Source organism: Aythya marila, assembly GCF_965140915.1.
Source record: "Aythya marila genome assembly, chromosome: 12".
Lineage (NCBI taxonomy): Eukaryota > Metazoa > Chordata > Aves > Anseriformes > Anatidae > Aythya > Aythya marila.
Genome location: NC_139053.1, coordinates 8685007 through 8707796, shown reverse-complemented (window position 1 = coordinate 8707796; position 22790 = coordinate 8685007). Strand labels below are relative to the sequence as shown.

Sequence of the window (22790 nt, the reverse complement as noted above, 5' to 3'; positions counted from 1 at the left end):
GGCACGAACAAAACTTGAGTTATTGCACCAGGTATGTTCCCCCAGTGCCGTCCTCATTTCTACCCAGCACTAGCTCCTGACAGGTAATCAGCAATCAGAAAGGGAGTATGGAAAATGAGAGATTTGTTGTAGAGGGGGAACAGATCTCTTCCCACAAATGAAAAATCTTCACATATCACTGTGACAGATACAAAATCTTTAAAGGCAACATTGAAGAAAGAATAAAAGATCTTTTTGTCTTCTCAACAAGCTCCCAGTGGATTCAAGGCCTTTTTAGTTAAAACAGTTTTTAACTAAAACAATTTTATACTCAAGTGGCTGCTCTAAGCCCCTTAGAACAGAAAAGACATGCAACAGACACTTCTTGCAAGCAGCACAAAGTAACTGACTTGTTAATATGCTTGTGTGTGTTAACAAGTCATTCTGGGTTATTAGGGAGATCTATCAGACTGTGTTATCCAGAGCATTCGCCTTACCTTTGTTCGAGGTAGTGCAGAGCCTGCCTCACGAAGTCCATGCGCACCTCCAAGTTGGTGCGGACTTTCAAGACGTCGCTAGCAGAAACCAGGCGAACGTCGGTCATTTGTTTCACCATGGCCCACAGGTCAGAGATGTTCTGTGAACAAAACGTTCCACACAACAGTGATTAGAGGTGAACAAGCAACACTGTTTTGGGCTATGTGGTGTTTTGATGCTAAAGCAGAAGTACAAAGACATACTGCAGGTGAGTAATTTCAGCCAGTTTAGATTTACAACGGAGACACTGGATGCAATCCTGAAGGTGAGCCCCTTCTGTCCTGCAGAATACAAATCTCACAGGCTTCTCTGCCTAATGCTTGTGTAAGGAGATGGCTATAAATATTTTACCTGCAGTTGTCAGCCAGTACCAACAATTTCCCAGACCAGGCTGGGTATTAGGTGCTCGGCTTCCTTCCCCATTTCCGGCTCATATATCCCACTCCAAAAATACCACATCAGCTTTTCACATAAGCGATTGCTCTGGTTGTCATTGGAAAGCTGTGCAATCAGCTGTGATGTGACATGTCTAAAGGGCTTAGACAAAGACTCCGTTACAAAAAGAGGCTGAAAACCATCCAGGTCTGCTCATTCCCAAGGATGAGATCGTATCAGTACCTACAGGACTGGAGCATCCCCGCTGAAACAGCAAAACCCTGACAAGTAACAGCACTGTTAGCTTCAGCAAGGGCAGCTGTTTGATCGCGGTGCTTCAAAGCAGCAAGAATATTGAAACTCACCTTGCTGTCCCTAGCAAAGCGAACAGAGCTGTTCAAAGCAAAGAAGCACATCTGTAATTTAGAGCCGACCCAAGCATTTGCCTCTCAGCTTCTGAACAGCTTTTTGCTCTCTCCATTTGCAGTCTTTCCACGACATGACCCTTCTGCAGTATTTTCCCCCAGGCATTTCTAAAAGGTGGCCAGGTTTGTGCATTTTGGTTTTTTTTGGGGGGTGGATCAAGGCAACACAATTAAAAGAAAAGGGGGAAAAAAAAGAAAAGGAGATGGATCATCGATTTAAAGTCAACCTTGCAGGCTTTGGCTGGCTTTACACCTTGCTGTGGGACTCTACTTCAGTCCTAGTGGAGACTGGTTGAAGACCCTTCACCTACAGCTAAATATGTCCAAAGAATATTAGGAGATCACATTTTGGAAACAGAACTCTGTAGAACCCATTTAAAGTGGAAAGCATTTATTTTTTTTCTCTGACAGCTCATCACTCATGACAGGACACTACAATGAAACCAGGCTCTTCTCTTCCCCGTTTTGTTAAGAAATTTTCACCGTGACCACGTTCATCACAGGTGGGCCCTGCTGGACTAAAGAAGATTCCAGTGTTGGCTCTGTTTTCTGTGGAGCCATGCAATTTATTTTTTTTGGCAATATCAGTATTTTTCCACCAGTGTCAGCAGGCTGTTAATCACAGCTGAAAACAGCTTAAATACATTTCCTCGTGTTAACTTATTGGCAGTACCTTATCATCCAACTCTACAACAGCAGCACAAAGGTCCACCAGGTTAGGCTGCAGATGTCCATTCACTATCTTCTCGTTATAAATATAAATCTGAAACACATTAAAAGCGAGTTTTAACAACACATACCACTCTCCTTCCCCCTCCCCAGCCACGGCAGCAGAATCTGACCCAGATTTCAAGAACTGTCCCCAGCAGGTCCCTTCTGCCTCCCTCCCACGTTAGCTGGTTGTCGTCTGCACGGAGGAGGAAGGGACAAAGGCACAAACCTCCACAACACCCCAAAGCCTGCCTGAAGGCCAGAAGCAATCCACCAGCTGTTCAGGGGTTCTGCACAGCAACGCACTGCACTGCACGCCACGTTAGACTAATTGGAGCTAATTGTTGGAGGACAAAGATTCAAGAGACGTGACAACTGAATGGCAGTGATATTCCCCTACACTGCAGCCTGATATAACAGAATTTCACTGCTTTCTGCTGCAAGAATTCAGGGAACTGTGACACAAGGAGATGAGAACAGAAACCCAGTCCTTCAAAACCTGCTCCAAAACATGCCCCCCCTTCACTGTTTTCATGTAAATCTTGGTCTCCATTTGCCTACTGGAATTGTTTATTCTATTCTCATCCCAAAGACCTTGCAGCTCCCTTTGAAAATAATCATTCCCAATGCCAGAAAGGCACTGCTGTCATACTTTGAGTCCTTTCTTCTTGCAAACACTGCTTCTTCAACATTACCAGCATGCAAACAAGACATGAAGCTCAGGATCGCAAATAAAATTTAGCATCAGTGAAACCATGGACTTCATTGTGTTTCTGGGAAATAGTTTAAGTTATCCATGAAGAATAATTATTTCAGTATAATTAAAACACATTTCATGGCTGACGATGAGCTGTAACAGCATGGACTCCCAGGTCTCCCAACTACCTGCTGAAATACACAGGGGCAGCTTTGAAACCCAGATTTTCCTGCACTCAAGCAGGGTGGAGTCAAAAACATTTCAGCCAGGGCAGCTTCTCCAGAGGGCAGGCAGTGGCTGAAAGAACCGTGCTGCAGGCAGAAGCCAGCACTAGCACTGCTAGAAAAGTTGAGTTTTCTACATCCACAAAACATCCGGGAGCAATGCTGATAGCCTGAAAGCATGGGTGCAATCACACCACTTGAAAGACCCTTAGATGCAGGATTACGCTCGAGATGGAACAAATTAATGCACTAATAATAACCGCTAAATCAAATATACACTTGATCAGCACAACCATGCACCTTATTTTGTGATTCACTTCCTCAGTTACCATAACTGAATGCAGACACAGAAAAACAGATGTACAAGCTGCTATCGAGCTCAGCAAAGGCTGAGCCAAGGCACACAATAACAGTAATTGTGTGCAAATTAGGCAGCGCTTTGTCTACGCGCTTCTACATATTCCAGTTGGAAAAATCAAGTCCTTCTCTTTCATTTTGTTTCCAGCAGTGCTGGTAAACAGATCATCTCAAATAACAAAAGTAACAAATTGGTTATGTAAAGGTTTATCAATTCCCTCTGAAATTTTTCAGAGGGAGCCTAATGCCACCAGACATTAATTCATAGCTGCTGCACTAAAGCTCCTCATAATTGATCCTATTAAAATGGGATATAATTTGACAAATATCAGGATTAAGACTTCAGCATGTTTTCCCCTACATGCAGACATCCGAAAAGTGATCTTCCTTCCACACGTGAGAATAATGGGCATGTAACTCTTCTTTTGCATAATATTACACGGTGACATGAACTCCTAAAACATTTTTTGAAAGGTTAAAACTTTTAATTTACTGTATGAACATAAACGACTTCTACAGTCACATATGTTGCTCCGGATCTCCTTTTGACACAAATCCTGTCGTAGACAGACGAGCGCATTTCCAAAAATGTCAGGCTAACTTTCTGTATTTTCCAATTGCATTTTAATCCCGGGCAGATGTCTTCATGCTGTACCTTCCGTATCTCTTTACACATTACGCTCACAGATTTTTATTTCCCACCTCTATGTAGAGAACGACGCTCAGCTATGGGTTTTATGCTCCTTTCCAGCACACTCACCTGCCGAGCATATGCCATCTCCACGCTGTCCAGGGAGCTGCGACCTGGAGGGCCCGACTCACCAGCATAGCTGGGCTGTTTAACAAGAAGCATAAAGGTTATTAAACTTGTATTAGTTTTTTCTTCCCCAATACAGCCAAACCCTGTAGCCTGTATATTCAATTTTACTCATCTGAGTCTTTTATACTTAGGATATAAAATTACTGCAACGCGTTTAACCAATGTATCTGCTCCTAAGGTACAGCAAAAACACCTCTGCTCCTGTCACAACTTACCAGGTTCTGCAAGGAAGAGGCACGCTGTCACTGCAATCCCCTTTTATCTTCCCAGCGAAGATTCAACTTTCTCAAGAGACAGAAATCCTACTTATTCAGTGCGCAAACCAACCATTAGCTCTCCAGAATTAGGACATCAGCGTGCCTCATTAGCATCTTGTAATTTTAATTCTTTGCTTTGTTTCCTGAAAGGTTGCTTATTGGCATGCTCAGTATCTCTCTGAGAAGCACCCAGTCCGAACCTCCATGGCAGCGAGGAGGCAGGCTGTGACAGACCAGCTCAATGGATGCAGTCCAACAAATCTGACACTTCTTTTTGCCCCAGTGCCATGACGCTGACACAAAATGGGGCTGGAGCATAAAATTATCTGCTGAAAAATGCCCCAGTGCTGCTCAGCTGGAGGAGGAAGAAGGAAGCTGGCAATATACTGACCTGAAAAAAGCTTCCTACCCATGGAGTCTACACAAGTGTTGAAATATTTCCACTGTAGAGTTAGAGGTCAGCTGATAAAGAGTCATGGCATGGACAATTCGTAATTTTTTTTGGTTAAATTTGAAATATAATACTACTGTAACGTTCTAGTGCCACAAAGCTATCCTTACAAATGCTCCCCACAAACCACAGGTATGTTTTCAGTATAGCCACCACTAAACACAGATGTTCACCACTCTGGAAGAAAAAAACCTCACAGCTAAATATGCAGCCCTCCAACGTTTCCAGCTTCGTATAGATGTAGCTCTTTATTTCAGCATTGCAAGTCTTGGGTTTGAAAAATAAAGTGCAATTATTTTAAAGACAGATCCCTTTGAGGTAAGCAGTCCTTTAATATCAGCTGCTTCTCGAGGAGCACTATAGCTACGATGGGCTGAAGATAAAAGCAAGACAAGCTTAGTACAGCAGCGTAATAGTTACTAAGCCGACGGACACAGTTGGGGCAGGAGAGAAGGAATAGACAAGCCCTTAGAAAAACAACCATGTTTTGAGGTCTGAAGCCAAAGCAGCAGCATTTACATTTCCGACTTCAAACCCCAAAGCTCATTTGCCTGTCCCAGCAGCGGATGTCACCTCTCCACGCACACCTTGCTCCGCTCACTTCAGGTCTCTAGCTCAGGTACAGCTACAAGAGCTAAGCTGGCTGTTTATTTGTACCACAAGAGAGGATGTGAAGTACAGAAGGTAAATACTGAAGGCAGCTCTAAGCATACACCAGGAACAGGACTCATGCCATGTAACTCCAGTCCACGTCTATTCCTTTAAACTGGAACCAGTAACTTTTTTCAAAGAGCAGGCACATCTGCAGAGCTTTAAAATTCAGCTTTTCCCCAAAGTTGGTTCGAGCTAGCTGCACATCGTCCTCGTGAGCTGTAACACTGCTCCCCACCAATACTGTCAAACAGCTTCACTTCTTCTCACGGTGGTTACCCAGAACTGTAATACTGTGCAGGTACAATCACCGCCAAGTATTGCTCAAGGACATGTTCCAGTCTTTCCTGGAAGAGTTCAGCTAAATTTGACCAACTTGCTGTACAAAAAAAAGAAAAAAAAAAAGAAAAAAAAAAAAAAAACACAGCAGAAAGCCCAAATGTAATGGAAAACTCTTCCTTTCAACTTGAAACTTCAGCTTTGCTGACACCAGCTGTACTCTGGCACGGCAGGACCAAGGTGCCCCAATGATTTGCTCAGATTTCAAGGAACAGGTTGCTTCTCTCCTGATGAAATTGTAAAAAAAAATATCATTTCAAATAAGAGGAGCTGCTGATAGGGTCTTCCAAAGAATCTCGTATTTTCCTGGGCTGTATCCCAACTTTGAAACAAAATAATACAAACCCGTGAAATTCCACACAGTCTATGCAGTGAAGCATTTGGGAAGCACTGACTGTTTTAATTTGGTAACAGGTAACCAGGGAACCTTCTGTTGTGTAAGACTGCCCTTACCCTCAGGAGTTTATGTTCTTACAAAGGCTGTAATTGTCCTAGTCCACAAGCTCAGAGCAGGGAAATTTTTGCAATTTAAAACAAAGACAAATGAAGTCACGAGTGCAACAGCCACAGAGCTGTTCTGAGCTAGCTAGGCATTTATGTGAAGATAAGGGCATGGCCCCTATTCAGAAATTGTAAGAGATTTGTGATATTTATGCTTTGTGCACTGCGTACAACAGTTGACTGCAAAATAAAAAGTACTCAGTTTTGTTTGTCCCTGGTATAGTGAGATCTAAATGAAGGTATCAAATACGAACCTGAAAAATCCTTTGAATTGCTGAAATTAATTTATCACTGCATTCATTGCTCAGTAATAATGCAATTTAAATTATGTTCAACCTGACAGTAAAATCAAGATTCATTTAGACCTTAGGCAGCACAAACAAAATACCTCACCAAAACCCACTTTCTTTTTGCAACTGAACTTACCCCAAAAATATTGCTCAGAGTTACTCCTAATGGATACTGATATTCAGAAGTATTTGCATTTTTCTTTCAGTGCCAAAGCATCTGACACGAATTCCTTTAAACCCACCTAAAAACGACAAATTCTTTGTTCTAAAGAACAAAGAAGCCGTTAAAGCAGGTTTCCTGGGAAACAGACGTGATGGCAGAAATAGCGCTTTGCAGCCTTCCCCTCTGCTGTGCTAGATAAATTGCAGAGTTATTTAAAGTAACACTAAATTATGGACGCTGTCATTAATTACTGATGAGGTTTCATCTTCTAAAGCAAGAAGGGTACATTGTGACTCGGTGTCACTTTTCAACCAGTGCTCAAACAGCAGAAATACAAGGACTGGGGCTTTATTTTGTGAATCCAGTTCCTTTTTCTCCTGCTGTTGTACCGCAGCACCAAAGAGCAGCATCTCTGTGGCTGCCTTTCCAGAAAGCAGCGTAGGACTGGCAGGTTCAAACCCACAGGTAAGGATCAGAATTCAAAAGTGCACGTCTGAAACCAAAGAATGAATGTTTAGGGTTTTTTGCTCCTCTCCTTTCTCCAGTTTTAATTTTCCCCTATCCATTACACTTTGAGGATCACTTATTAGCGATTTGCCACAGCTGAGACCTGACACATTGCAGGTAAATTCTTTAAATGCCCTCAACCAGCTTGGCCTCTCAGTGAGAAAAACTAAATAAATCAGGAATACCAGAATTTGTCTTGCTTTTCTTATGCTTTTCTTTCCTACAGCAAGAACCACAGGAGCTAGAGCATTTCCTTTTTTTTTTTCCATCTCATGCTCGCATTCTGGCTCCATCTTTGAATTATTAAATGTAAACAGTAAAAACAAAAAAAGTATCTTATGGTCGGGCTAAAAGGAAATTTTCAAAAGGGAAACTACAGCAGTGAGTCAGCATGGGGAAGGCCGTTTCCAATCTTTACCCTCAGCTGCAGAAACGAATAGGTGTGTAGGCAAACCCTCTATAGCCAGCAGTCGGTGCCTGAAGAGGCATCTGCCACTGCTCAGGAGGAAATTTGGGGCTGGGGGAGGATATCCTTTTGCAGCAAGTCAGAACTTCCCAACTTTTCAAGCGAGGAAAAGATGATGAAGGATGTGCTGAAAACAGCAGCTAGGTGCGTACAAGAAGAATTATGTTTTAGGTCAGCTCCTGAAGCATAACTGGAGCAAGCACATGCTAAAAAGGAAAAGTTGGTAATGCACCAAGGACTGCAGAAGTACAAACACACACATCTCTGCCTCTCTGCTCTGTGGTTGCTCACGCAGCTCGTGCTGTTTCGATCAATCACGTTTGCTTCTCCCTGCCCTGAATTGAGGTCTTTCCAAAAGATTCTTCAGAGCCGCGCTATTTATTTTGAACATTATCCATTTGCAAAAACTGCAATTAGACCGCGCCACCAGCGCAGTTTTATCTTGAAATTCATTTAGCTGAACGATGCCGCTTTTCAAAGGAGTCCTTCATTTGTACTCAGCCAAGCATTCAGCCTCGCTTGTGCACCCAACTGCACGCCCAGAAAGCTGCATTATTCATCGCCCTCATATGCATATGCACATTCCTCAGCAGAAGGCTGGGCAGACATTTTGTCAGCTCTCCAAATGGCTTGGCCACTAGATGCAGCGCATAACTACGCAGGAGACCGAGCTGGAGAGACACCATCAAAACCCATCGTGGTGCAGCAGGGGAGAGGAGAGGATCCTGAGCTCCTTGGGATTTAGGGGATGTGAAATCATTACACGGAGGGCAGAGGAGAAAGCGAGAGTGACGGCGTCTCTCAGGCACTGCGGGAGCAGGCTGCTCGACAGCAGGAGGGGAAGAGCTTGGGGAGGGGGTGGAAAGAAAAAAAAAAAGGAATAAAAGGACAAAAGAAACGCCTCAGAACCTAGCAGAACAAGACTCGGAACAAACACCTTGAGAATGTAACATAGGTGTTTGATATCCTGAAAACAAAAGCCAGGCTTTCTTCCCTCCTCCCAAGCAGCACCCTTTTTTAGTTCGGTTTTTCCCTTACAGGGAAAAAGCCCAGGCTGGAGGACGAGGCAGAGGAGAAACCACTAATGGCAAGTCCTGCACTAGCTTCTTTGAATCATGAGCTTTGCCTGTTAATTGGTCTTATTTTCATGAATAATGTGTTGGTATTTCACTCTGCCCAAATTAGCTTGCCCAAAGCTTGAGAATTGGCTCGCAGGCAGACCGGCCCCCTGCTGTGTTTGGATCTGTGCCTTTTCAGTTGATTCTCCATCTCCAGAGGATATCAATTAAACCTCTACTATATTCCACAGGCTGTGTCTGTTTGTGTCACACACACAAAAAACTTATTTGACTGGAACAAGGCTTTAGAAGAACAACCTGCTGTGGGGAGGTTAGATAACAGGCTTTTAACACAGTAGATGCACTTCAAACCTCTCAGACCTTTGACTTCTTGAGGCGAAGACTGGAATATATCAAGGATTTTAAATGCTCTTGAAATGACATACCGATACCACGAGTGCTTTGAAAGGGAGAGTGGAGTATTACCGAGCGATGGTGTACACTGAGTCTTTAAACTCATTCATGGAAACTATTAAAGGATTTTTCCCCCCTCCCACCAATTTGATGCTTGGCATCTCAAGTGCCACAGGCTGGGGTTAGTGTCCATTTTGATACTGAAACAGCAGAAAAGGGGTTTGGGCTTTTCAGAGAAGGTTATTATATTGCTTCTCCCAGCAGCCGGTATCCACGCTTTGGAAGGCAAACCCCACACCAGTAACTCACACAAATCAAAGATGGTAGAAGCTATTAGAACAGCTGCCAAGTCTGCAGACTCGCCTCCTAAAGTAATGGGAGAGCTGTTCCTAGCTTTAAATGAATTCAGCCTGCATTATTTAACATCTCTAATAGTAGCACACTGGACAGCCTTCTGAAAAGTCACAGTGAAGTATCAGTAAAATACGTTCTAGGGAAACTAGCTTCTATAAAGGGATGTATGCTAACTGGGATTAACCTATATTTAAAAGAACAGTAATCAGAAAGGGACATTTCATTAACAGCTTTAATTATTTCCAAATCCCTATACAGGTCATACCCCATTAACACCAAGAGCTTTTTTTTTTTCCCCTTTTAATGCAGTTTGCAGTTCTATAAGTCACCCCAATGAAAAAAAATATATATAAAAAGGGGAATTGCATGGGGAAGATTGCTATAAAAAAAACTGGGTCTGTCTTCTGGCCTGAAAGCACAGCAATGCTCTTCCCCTACTGCCTCTCCTCTCAAGGTTAGTTTTTGATGGAGCAGTATGCTGGGGCTGCGATGCAACTTCATGCTCCAGGGATCCCAGCTGATGTCTGACGCCTCTGGCTCACAGGGGTGGAGCTCCCACAACCCTGCACGTAGCCGTGCTGTGCTCTGCTCATGGCACTGCAGCATTTTAAGAAAAAATGAAGTTTTAAATTGTAACATGATACACGTAATGTTCTGAGTTACTAGTCAATACCTTTTCATGTCAAACAGGGGCTGTCTTGCCCAAAGGATCTGGTCACCACTGGATTAACCTTGAATTGCTGAATGCAAGAGGCCTTAGAGGCACAACAGTGAGAGAGCAAGGTAAAAGGAAAGTATACTCTCTCTTTGGTTTTTATTTTGAATATTCATCTGGTGTTGCCAAGAAACCCAAGAGACTTCCACACCCTCCTACGAAAAGCCATAAATCCTGCCTAGTAAACAGTGATAAGGGGGAGAGACATTGCAAGACCTGTTTGGGAGAACAGCTATACCTGAGAAGCTGTCTGGTCTCATTAGTTCTGCAAAGCTTCCCTGAAGGAGAAGTTCACCCCGACGTGTTTTCTGTCTGCTGGGTGTATCGATCTCCTATGCACTAGAGGGACTGAGCTTCCAACTTGCACAAAAAAAACAGCTTCAGCAACAGGAGCTCCGCTGCCTGCGCCTATCAGTCAATAAAAACTAAGGTTTGATACTTTGCTAGGCAACACATTCTACTAGTTGCAACCATATTTAAGTTAAATAGAGCTTTAATACCACTTATTTTCAATGGTTGTAGCTATAAAATAATCCAGAGGTGGTTTCAGCAGCATCAGTGCCAGCTGAGTGTGACCACGCAGTGTTCAGGAAGGCAGTTACCTCATTTTCCTGGGTGAAATCGAGAGCATCTTCCCCCGATGCCAGCAGGGTGTGAAGAATCCTTTGTTTCACCTGTTCCCACTCCACCAGCATCGATTCTCGGTGATACTCCTCAGCCATAGCAAAAGTCTGTTGAGGAAGAAGAGCTAAGCAATAGACAGAAACAGCAAACAGCATGCAACCACTAGCCCGCTCTGCTATTAACAGACCAGCTTAAAATAGCAACTAGCTAAATCAACCCGGTCAGCCCTCAAGAGCTAATGATTTGCTGGGTATTATCAGGCCCCCTGTTAGGAATGAAGGGATTCAGAAAATAGGTGTGAGTGAACGAACATAGCTCTTGCGTACCCAGCTACCAAATCATCAGATCTTTGTCTTTTCTGTGGTGCTGACACACAGAAAGCCCAGCAGGTTGGAAATGGGCAGGCTGAGATGCTACCCACAATTGCTCACGACTTCAGGATTTTCCTGAGCTCTCCATTTCCCTCAGCAGCAACAGCCGCAACTTCTGTGTAAGACGCCTGGATCTGAACTACCCACTTCACCCCACTGGAGCACAGACCTGACGTGTACCAGCAGCAGTCCTGGTTTACAGCGCTGCAGAAAGAGCAGAGGGGGCAGCAGCACGTGCCGAGCTCTGACCCTGTTACAGGGCTAAGACAACGAGCGTGGAAGTTAAGGGCTCCTTGCCCTCTGCCCACCTCCCTCAGCCCAAACCTTTTGTTAAGTTAGCAGTTTGCCACCCAGCTGCATGCACACGATATCCAGGTCTCCACTGATGTGCGTGGTTTGCCGAGCCCTGTTTCTCTACTGGCAAACAGCTCTTCGCCTCCCAGGAGGTGATAAAGGTTTGATGCACTGCATTGTTAATAGAGATGTCTGTTTATAGCCCGTATTTAATTTTCAGGTCTTTATCAGTATGTTTTTCCTTTTAAATAGGAAATATGATGCAAGAACATTAATAATATTAAGGAAGATCAATGGGTGCCAAAGAAACAGAAAGCCTTTCTCATCTGGAAAACAAGTACAGTAAATCACATAGAATCACATCCTGAAAAGAAACACCCTTTAAAATGGCTGATGTGCTACAACAGCTCCGGATCTGATGGAGGAATGCATGGAGGGAAAGAGCTCTGCTCAACACTCCTTATTTTGGCAACGAGCATTAGGATATCGAAGACGCTTCTCTGCTGTTCCTTTTATTGCTGGAGTGATGCTAGCCAGCAGCCTTGAGTACACTGGGACAGAAAAGGCTCTTATTTCCACTAATTCTGGAGAAGAAGCCACACACTGCTACTTTATCTTTCCCAACCCTCTCTCTCGCTCTCTCTTTCAAATCACTTTGAGCTGCAGTGTACATAACTACGTGTTTTGGCTGCCTGAATAAGATTTAATCTCTTATGGGCTGCTTTTAGGGTATTGTCAATTAAACATTCCCCAGTATAAGCAAATGGGTAAAAGGCAGTGACATTTGACAAACATTTAATTATGGTGCACACGTGCAACTAGAGCATATGATTTTTGTTTCTTGCCTTATAATATAAAATCATTTTATACTTTCATGATGGAATGTAGGTCTTCTTACTTTCACTATAATCACTTCAATGGGGGTTTAAATATGCTTCAATAATTACAGCTTAATTATATGTAATTAAAATAATTTAATAATGCTTAAGTACCATTCCTTATCATTTGAAATAAACACAGGCTCAGTTCTAAACCTGGTGCCCCAACTAGACATGTAGGGAAACGATCGTAACATAAGCACTGGAAGCATGCAGTGACATTTCGAAGCAGCAGCTTCAAGACAAACAGGAAGCGTTTTTCCACACTGCATAATTCAACTGTGGAAATCATTGCCCCCGAATATGACATACCAAAAGCCTTAATAGACTCAGGACCACAATATGATGAATTTCACATCAGCTCAGAAAATCCTACAACAGCTATGTATTTGAGGTGCAAAGATGAACGGGGGAAGGCTCAATCTTTTTCCCTTACAGACTGCCTAAGCATTGGTCCCCTCTGAGGACAGAAAACTGGGCTCAAACCCTAACCCTTTCTCTGAGCTTAAGTGACAACTCTTACTTTCTTACTGGAGCAATTTTTTTGCACCGCTTCAACAACTGTTTTTAATATACATGAGTTTTGCTGTGGATGGTGTAAGCAGCGTCATGTTCTGGCTGTCCTACAGACAAGAATTACGCCTTGCAGTACTGCTGCTGCATGGGTCTGAACATAGTCATGTGGAGAGCACCACGCTTCAACTCCTGTAACCTGGGGAAACAGCCGCCACCAATCCACAGAGCATCACCACTGTACAAGGCACAAGGTACTTCTCAGAGCAAAAAAAAATGACATTATCCTAGCGTTATCACCTCTAGAAAAGACGGCACTCGTCGAGAGAGGGTTAGAGGATGCTGTGCCTTAAAAGCAGCTGCTTTGTTCAAACTCAGATTTAACACCGTGAGCTTCCAGACCCTACCTAATACTGCAGCTGAAATGCAACAAAATTATTTCTAGAAATTCTAAGCAGCTATTTTGACATCTGACTATTCTATATTCTGTAGACAGCCCTCCTAAATTCCACAAGGTTTATTAAATGTCTAATTTATAAAGAATTCCTCAAGATCCACCACCTCCCTCCCCTTTTGTATGTGTTTTTTTTTTTTTTTTTTTTTTTTTTTGTGTGTGGTTTGACTTGTTTATAAAAAGGTATTTGCTTCCAACTTACCCTTTTCCTGGACTCTTCAATGGCTGACAGCAAGGCATTATCTTTTTCATTCTTCAGGAATCCCTGCAGAAAAGGAGAAACAGAGCCTCAGTCTAAAAGCCACCTCGCGCTACCATCAGATACGTATTGTACTACTCAGCTCTTTCAACTCCACGAAGTGCTGGCAGCTCTCCCCAGTCCATTCCAGAGAAGTTTAAAGGTCACTTCACTTCACCAGAGGTACAGCAAGATGCCCATACAGAGCAGTGTGAAAATGAAAATGCATTAATCCCCTGTTTTAATATGCATTAAATCCTGGTGAAATATCCTGCTTCTATTCTTTTTTATCTCTGTGTCCCAGCAACTGCTTCCTCTTGCTCTCTATTTGAGGGAGCTAGGATGAAAGCTGGTAGGAGCGATAAGCACAGATAAGATTGTTGGACTTGAGTATGTTAAAAAAAAAAAAAAGAAAAAAAGGTTTTGACTTGGCAGCTTCAGGCAGGAGTGGAGCTCTTGTGGGCCCGATAGGAACTGTGAAAAAGCTTCAAAAATAATCAGTTGAAAAAGGATGAAAGTAACTAAACAGTTGGAAAGCACAGAGGAGAAGTTTACTGCATAGTCCTTCCTTACACACAGCTGGAGCCGTTAAAAAATTTAGAGTTATATTTTTAGCATATCAATAAATCTCAAAACAGGTCTGGTGTATGTGAACCAATTCAAATGAGCTGCAGTTTCTTATCCTAAACATTACTTTTGTGACCAATACTAGCAAAGACACGATATCCTGCATTTAATGAATACCTGTGGAGTAAGCTGCTGCAACGTACACAGGGAACAAATGGGAAACATTTATTACAACCCAACATGAACACCTTTATTTTACATATTTATTGTTATAACACCGATTAAACAAACCCAGTTGATTTGACCCCCCAGACTTCAATTTAGTCATTCTCCAAAACATCAACAAAAAAACCCTTTTGTTTCCCTCTGAAGTAATCATCAATAACTTTATCAGCTCCAAGTGCTAATACTTCGAGTCTGCATGCTCGTTGCACAGACCTAAAATTAAAGAGGCCACTGACAGCTCAAGGGAGTGGGAACTCAACGTGCTGTGCTTCACGCTTTTACAACGAGGATATACAACTGCAGCAGTGCGGGACTGAATTCATCAGGATTTAGGAGGCTTTCATGCTCTTCATTCGCTACATCTTGCTGCAAATCAATGCTTCCTGCCCCAACGATCTGCCGATATCGGTATTGATCCTTACACCCTAGCTCAAGCTGCAGCTCTCCAGGGGAGCACGGGTCCTGCAGCAGGACAGTAACCCACTGCCATGAGGGTTTGGACCCTTGGGAAAATATAGTTATGGTAGGTCTGAGAAATAGCCCTGCAGCTGTATTACAACAGATATCAGATTGCTACTTTGGTCTGAGAGGCGAGGAAGGTTTGTGGTTTCTCAGAAATGAGGCAAATTGGCAGACAACGTAGGTGTGCTGTCTGCCTTCCTGTTACCCAGCACCCGCGGGTGAAACCAAGGGCATGGCAACCTTCCCTTCTCAAACTCATAGAACAGGCAGTACGTGGTTATAGGACATCCTCCGACCCCCTTCAGCTGAAATAGGAACGTGACCCCTTTCTGTGCGGCAGGTAGAGACAGAACTGCAGCCCCCTGGGACAGACAAGCGACGCAGCTCCCCCAGAGAAAGCCCCTGAATTATATATGGGAAAAGGGGCTACTGGCACACAGCATAGTCTTCATTTCTTCATCCACGTCCCACTTTATTTTTAGACAATGCCCGCAGAGAAAGCGCAGTTACAATCTGGAGAAGGGAAGCTAAATGCAGCTCCTTGCACGTGTCTGGGGACCGAACACTCCTGCAGCCGCTGCAGGCACCTAATGGGGCCAAGACCCAGTCTGGGCTTCTTGCGGGAGAGGTGGGGAGGGATGGAGACGTGCCTTCTTAAGGTTTGTCCTTGGCTGCAAGGTTGGAAGGTCTGCAAAAGGGCAGCAACTCTTCCTTTCCTCCTTCTCTCCTTTCCTCCCATTCCCAAAGTGGCTTGAAGAAGAATTCCCTGGAGTTACACTTAACGAGCACACCTCGAAAGCACACACCAGCTTACGAACAAAAGACATACCTGCACGTCTGACAGCAGGGATCTGATGCAGCAGAGCCCAGCACCGTTTGCCGTATCCTTTAACAACGCTGCTAATTTTACATGCAAAAGCCCCCCACCGCCTCAGGGACGCAGACCTGCAGCTACGTGGATGCGATGGAAGGTGCTAGCATGCTGTGCCGGGCACTGCAGCTTGCAGACGTGCTGGGTACCCTCCTCCCTGCTCCCTCTGCAAGTCCTGGGCTCCTGAAAGCCCTGAGATAGACCTCATAGAGACAGAAAGGAAGAGGTCAACAATTCCACCAAATAAAACAATTATTTTGCAATACACAGGGTAAAACGCTATTTGCTGCGTGAAAGGTGACCAAAGGGAAGAGAAGACAGCTTGGGTACCTGCCTAGAAACATACACAGCAGTGATGGTAAACCACAGTGTGATATAAGTGTGCTAGAACTTCCCTTGGAGACCATAAATCCAGGCTGAGTATCGCTCTTAGTGAAACCTCCCCACTCCTGGAGTTCACTAGGACCATTTAAGGGATTAGATGACACTGAACGCCAATCAGGGGATGGTAATTGTCTTTTTCCACCTCAAAACCAACTCTTTTAGGAAATGAAAATCTTCACACGTCTCATATATCTATATTGGCTCACTAACAGAAGGCCCATCTTAAAAATGTTGGTTCAATGCTTTGTGCTAAATGTGACTGTAGCACAATTGCTACCGCAGTTAATTACAGCCTAATTATTACAGCTCAGGAGAGGGAGCTTCAGCAACCAACGCTGGGGTTCCTGCTACCATTAACGAGACTGCTTCTGCCTAGGCCAAAGAGCAGTTCCTGCAGTTGTCACTCTGGGCTCTGGTAGCCAAAATTCATACCTTAAAATAAAGATTGTAGGGCTGCTCTCCCAGCATTTATTCCCCGGCTTATTGCATTGCCACCTAGTGGTGCAGCGTGCTCTGGTCACTGCCCGTTTAGCTTTCACTTACCTATATAACACCAGTGTCCACCTGCTACAAGCTAAAGCAGAGCTCTCTGGAACAAGGGTGGGCAGGAGGATGGAAGCGATGGGCTTCATGCTGGAGAATTTTGGCCCCACGAAAATCCCAGGCCGTGTAACAGCGTTAAGGATTTGCATTATCTATGGGGCTGAGCCTTGAACAGCGCCGGGTTGTGCTTACCGAGCTGTGCCTGCCCTAAAAGCTTTCTGCAGTCCCAAAGGGAAGGTTTGACTTTGCCACCACCGCCTGCAGCCTGTAACAAGGATACGGAGGCACAGCAGCCAGCGGGCACGGTGGGTCCAGGGGAGTACATGACCCATATCGCAGGAGCTGCCCTCTCGGGGGAGATGCCACTGATTGTACAAGGAGCAGCGACACGTTGCTTCGGATTTGGTATCCAAAGAGAGAAGCAGAAGGAGAACAGATATTGTTAGGAGACAAAGGGCTATTTCACAGCGGCAGATGGCAGAGATAGGAATAGCTAACGGGAGCATCGCTAAAACCTCAGAGGTGAAATCCTCACCTTGGGGCTCCCCACACAAGTTCTGCCATGGCAGGGATCCCAAAACAGCCTGGATTTTGCTTGAAAATGAAACCGTGTCTTATTTCCCCGAGGCAGGTTTAGGAAAAAAGCTCACAGAGCCCTACAGTCACATCATGCTGTCCTGCTTCAGTGTGTGACTTGCGGCATTTGATTTTCCTGTGCTCCCGTGGGACACCCACGCTCTCCTCCCGCACCTCGCTTGGAAGGGAAGCAGCACGTCTCTCTTCCATCACAGGTTCTCCGCAACACTCGCTGCTGTTTCCCAAGTGCGATTTGTACAGTATCTGACAGGAAGATATTTGCCAAACGGGGACACGGGCCTGGAAATACACCCACTCTCCCACCTTCAGGTTCCCATTTTCCAGCGAGTCCCATTGCTTGATCTTGCATTTCTGCCGACCCTCAGCATCCTTCCCCAGCACGTTACAGCTCCTTTTGGTTCTCTTACCCCTTGAATTCCCGTTTTATCTCCTGAATTTCTCTCTGCCAGCTACAATCCAGCCCTGCTTGGTACCAAATCCGAGTCCTCTGCTCCTACAACACTTGGCCCGACCTCCCCAGCCATCCGTGATGCCTTACTCCCTGCCCCTTGCTCCTCACAGCCCTTAATCCCATCTACTCCACCCCACTTCCAGCTCTGGCTTGTAGCCCTTCAGAAGAGATGCCTGCCAGCTGCTGAGCTCTGCCAGGTGCATGCAGGAACCTGCGACGGAGAGGCTACGAGCACGGCGTGCAGAGATCTGTGTGGAGGCTCACCTTGGCTCCTGGCCACCCCAGTGCAACCACAGGGAAAATGGGGCAATGGGGTGGGCCTCTAAAAGGGTATTAACAGGTGCTTTTCACAACAAAAAGAGCCACAGCCAAAGTGCGTATGACACATGCATTTTCAGAGTTTCATCTCTGAGGTTACTCACCTTAAGCTTCGTTTGAAACTTGAGGGGTGAGGAAGGTTTGGGTGAGAATGGAGGCAAAGCACGACCATTTCACTTGGTCCGCCAGGCCCTCACCACTGTGACGGGAGAGGAAATTGCCAGAAGATGGTGTTCTCCACCACACACAAACAAAATTTTCAAGAATCCTATCCAGGAGGATGTGCTCAGAGGTGCCCCAGCAGCACAGGGCAGGCCCCGGGCAGGCCGTGCCATGTCCCCGCTCTCTGCTGCCATCCCTCATGGTGGGCGGGCGCTGCTGGTGTGACAGGAACCAGCCTTGCTCTGGCCTGAATTCCAGCAAGAAAGAGTTTGAGTAACTAAGTCATTATCAGTACGAAAAGGCACGCATGCACTGACGGTCTCTTTTTGACAGAAGATTGAAAGTCTTTTCCATTTACTGCAGTAAATGAGGTTAGTAAACTCTCTCCTGGCTGATAGAAGTCTCTTAATTACTTCCATCAGCCAGGCCATACTTTTAATACTTGATCTTGGTATTCAAGCTGTCAAGAGTAGGCAAATGTTGCCAAATAGTATACTGAGGCCTTGGATGTTGACAGCGATGCTTATTTTTCACTGGCAGGGGAAGAAAGGAGAAAATGAAACGAACAATCTGGGCCATTTCAAGTCAATTGCTCTTTGATTAAAATATTTTCAAGTGCTGGATTTCCGGTAGATCCAGTGAATCCTTCAAAAGGCCAGCAGGGATGACGACTACACCATTAACAAAAATCACTCTTCAGCAGTGGGAACAGTAGCTCCAGACGAAGCACCTGATATAGTTATCCCTACTAGCAAATTTTTTTTAATTGTTATTTTGAAAAGATTTGCTTAACACAATCCTACACATCTGAGCACACTCACAGAGGTGGTGCGTTCTGGCACAGCCCTGCCAGCCATGTTTCTCTCTGGAAGGAAAAATAGGATAAGGAACAAATCAGCGTACACAAATGTATGCTGAAAAGGAAGGTCTGAGTGGGCTCACCCCATATTAATGCCTTCAATCCAGATTGTAAAAAATCTACACCTTCCAGAGATAGGATGAGTCTGAGGAAGGAAAACCCTTGTTGAAAAGCACAACAGCATGGTCTCAACTGCTCAGGATGAGGAAACGTGCCTTTTCCCCATCTAATATGGAAAGGACAAATGGTAAAGGTCACGCCTGACTTCCCCACGAGCCTGCAATTCCTGGATCTAGTAACACGAGAAGTCTGCCTGGCCTAAGATAGCCGAGCTTGTCAAACTGTAGTGAGTGGTTCAGAAGTTCCTTACTACCATATTTAGAGTAAGAAATTCTCCAATGTTTCCTAAAAAATTAATACACTGTAGACTAAACAGGAGAAAAAGCAGGGAAAACCAGACGGATTTATAGTTTGCTGAGTCTCGAGAGCCAGTTGTTGCATCAGAGGCTTCCAAAGGTACTTAAGAGGGGAAAATATGCAGACTGATAATTAACACTAAATTCAGCCAAATATTGCGGTTGGAGAGGATTTGCTGCTCTGCTACCTACCTTCAGAGGTTGTCTCAAAGCACGTCCACCAGCACGCAGTGACTGTGCTCCATGCTTGTAGGCAGCACTCCCATTCAATTCATGCAAAAGCAAAGGTGGGAGAGCTCCTCCCTGCCCTGCGAGCAGACAGCATTTACACGGCGGTGAGTCACGAAAATATACAAACCCCAGCCCGAGCTCTGCTCCACCGCACGACTAGCAGTGATTTTACAGATCGTTGCACTTCCAAAGCAGCTGACTTTCTGCTCCAGCAAAATCAAACGTTGCAAAGCCGCAATGCCGCCGTCCTTCCCGGCAGAGCCGCGGCAGTGCGGACCTCCCTCCTGCGGCAGCGAGTGTCAGTGCCTGCACCATTGCAGCGGGGTGCTCAGCAGGCACAGCACCTCGCAGAAGAAGGAGCAGGAGGATCACCATTTACCTGCAAGGCTTCCTCGACACCCTCTGTGCAGGGTGGAAGACGCACGGCAGTGATCCTGGCCTGGATACGAGCCCTCAGTAAGGGCCTGACCCACCGCCAGCGTGGCCTTGATGCGATGCACAGTGTTGAATGCCATTTTTTTGGTATTATTTTACTGTTTTTAGGCCGGTCGATCTGTGAAACTCAAGCAGTTTTCACAGTAATCTTCAGACCGCATCCAGGAACCTTGGGTTTTGTGGTGGTGGATAAATATCATTCCTTCTAGCCGTGACAGGAGAAACTCCAACTGCCGCAAGAGCCACTCCTCGTGAAATCACACATCAGCAGAAGCTAGGGCAGATGGCGTGTGCTCTTTGACTCTTGCTGGGGCCGTTTGAACCTGGCAAATGAAGACTGGAAACATGCTCCTTTGGTTTCCAGTCTTTGAGGGAAGAAATACAAACACCCCTTAGGTCCTGCTCCAGCCAGGAGGCCACCTGGCAGGCACGGCAGGGCTAGTGCCAAACCACCTGGTAACACCAAACCTTCCCAGCATCAAGTGGCACCGGCAAAGCCCACAGCCAGCCTCAGTCCTCTGACGTGCATTTGCGCAAATAATATCATTTTCTGGGAAATACAAAGGCAGATAGCTTTATCGTGCGGGGCGTATTGAGGCAATGCTACCACTCATGTTCCCCGCTGGAGTATGGTGCCAGGCACTTACTGTTGTATTTAGAAGTGACTTAATTTTCTTGTTATGCAAAGAGCTAATTGCTACGTTCCTATGCATTTTAGGACTTTACAAGGTACATCAGAGAAGCTTGCAAGATTTAAAAATCTCAATCAGAATGATAAAATTGTGTGAAGTGCAACACTTGGTTCTAGAAAACTGAATATATCAACCACTGTAACATATGTATTACTTGTACAGCGTATCTAATTATTACAAATTTACTAAATATTTATATTATGTATTGTGTCTTTCTCCTTCATCAGAGACAATCTGAAACAATGTCAGTTACACACACCAGTCTTCCATTCTCAGGCTGTGGAAATCTTTGCCATGTCACGATGGGATGCACAGAGCGCAGGGGAACGCTGTTAGAAGTGGTTTCAACAGGGACTTCTCAAAGTCACAAACGCGTTAATGGCATAAAGCTTATATAACACCTTTTTTAACCTAAAATTTTAGAACAAAGGTGCTCAGAGCGAGATTCTCTTTCAAGTACAATTATCAACCTCCACCGCACAGATCATTTTGGCAGCAATTGTTAATGCAACACAAAAATAGCGTCAGGAACAGCGCTACCTTCTCTGGCGGCTCCTCTCTCCCTCCCCAGGCATTACTCATTTTCCATCTCCCTGCGATGCGACTGGGAGCTGCTTAGCAAGGATCCCAGGTCCCACCACCGTTAGAAATGCCAAGGAAATCTGTGCAATAGGTATGACACATATAACCAAGTTGAAAGTCTTAAATAACCCTAACGTGCTGAGAGATCACGCAAGGAACAGGAGGAAGAGAAGCAATGGGAAAGAAAACGTCAGAGCTAGAGAAGGAAGGTGGGCAGACCCTCACCCACGGAGTACAGCAGGAGGAAATGCTACACAGGAGGCACCAGAAGCAGCTTGCTCAGCTGGCTAACACCCGCACATCACACCTGACGGCACCTCAGACAGCGTTTCCATTAGTTTTAACGGATATGGAGGAACCCAATGCCACAAAGACAATTAAATGTTGCCCCGCTTGCAATACAACTTGTTCAGTGAGAGCAGAGCAGAGCAGCAGGACCAGCTGCCCACCAGAAGCCCAACGTGGTCCCTGCTATTTCACCATCAGCGACAACATCTGCACAGAGCAAGCAAACCACACCCCAGAAGCCATGGGGCCGAGTAGCTTTTGGCAGTCTGGAATCCGAGCTTGTTCATCAAGTTCCCAAATGCACAGCCCTTTGTTTTTCTCGAGGTGTTTAAATGCAGAGGGATGACCTTGGTGTGGAGCCTCGCTCCATGCCATGGTGAGCAGCTCCAGTTCCTCCCCGGTGCTATAAAGGCACTCATATTAGCATCCTGATTAAAAAATACAAACAAAAATACCAACGCTCTTCTCCAGTCCTACACAAATCACAGACGTGCAACGAAAGTCACGGTCGGAACAAAACTCAGGGCTTTAGCTGTTTCCTGAGTTCTATTTGAAATAAACCATGAGTTACTGCCCAAGGGCTTGAGCTCAATAATACAACCTTACAATTAAAAATATTTACAGCGTGCTAATTTCTGATCACCCACTGGATGAAGTTACCCTACCCGCCTTCCTGGTATCACGCTTTTTGTAATACTGTGAAAATAAATACCAATTTAAATGATTTTAAAGCTCCATCGTATAGCCATAACCAAGCCTGTAATGCAATACCTCTCACTGAAAACAGCCTCGCATCAGGCAGAAGCATCCTTCAAATCAAGCCATCAGAACTAATTTCACTGATGACGCCATTTTCTTATTTCTTTCGCTGCCATTTTAGCATCGAGGTTCCTCCACGCTTTCTCGGGAAGTCGCTGCGCCTTCCTCTCCCTCTAAGAGGAGGATGCTCAAAAAGAAGAGCGGCGAATAAATCCTGGATGTTCGATTTCTGCCTGTGTCACCTCCTTGCATCTCAGGGAGGAGAGACAAGGCTGCCCTGGCAGA

At 45.0% G+C, this 22790-nt stretch overlaps 1 protein-coding gene across 2 annotated transcripts in view; it reads right to left on the bottom strand.

Moving 5' to 3' along the window:
• The window catches only part of NUP93 (nucleoporin 93), a 75954-nt gene that overhangs the window by 17271 nt on the left and 35893 nt on the right, over positions 1-22790 (bottom strand). For both annotated transcript variants that reach the window (XM_082769814.1, XM_082769815.1), the window contains exons 4-8: positions 13628-13690; positions 10894-11022; positions 4066-4140; positions 1990-2079; positions 477-616 (exon numbers count right to left, since the gene is read on the bottom strand). In XM_082769814.1, coding sequence (XP_082625940.1) covers positions 477-616; positions 1990-2079; positions 4066-4140; positions 10894-11022; positions 13628-13690 — 497 coding nt within the window. The remainder of the gene's footprint in view (positions 1-476; positions 617-1989; positions 2080-4065; positions 4141-10893; positions 11023-13627; positions 13691-22790) is intronic.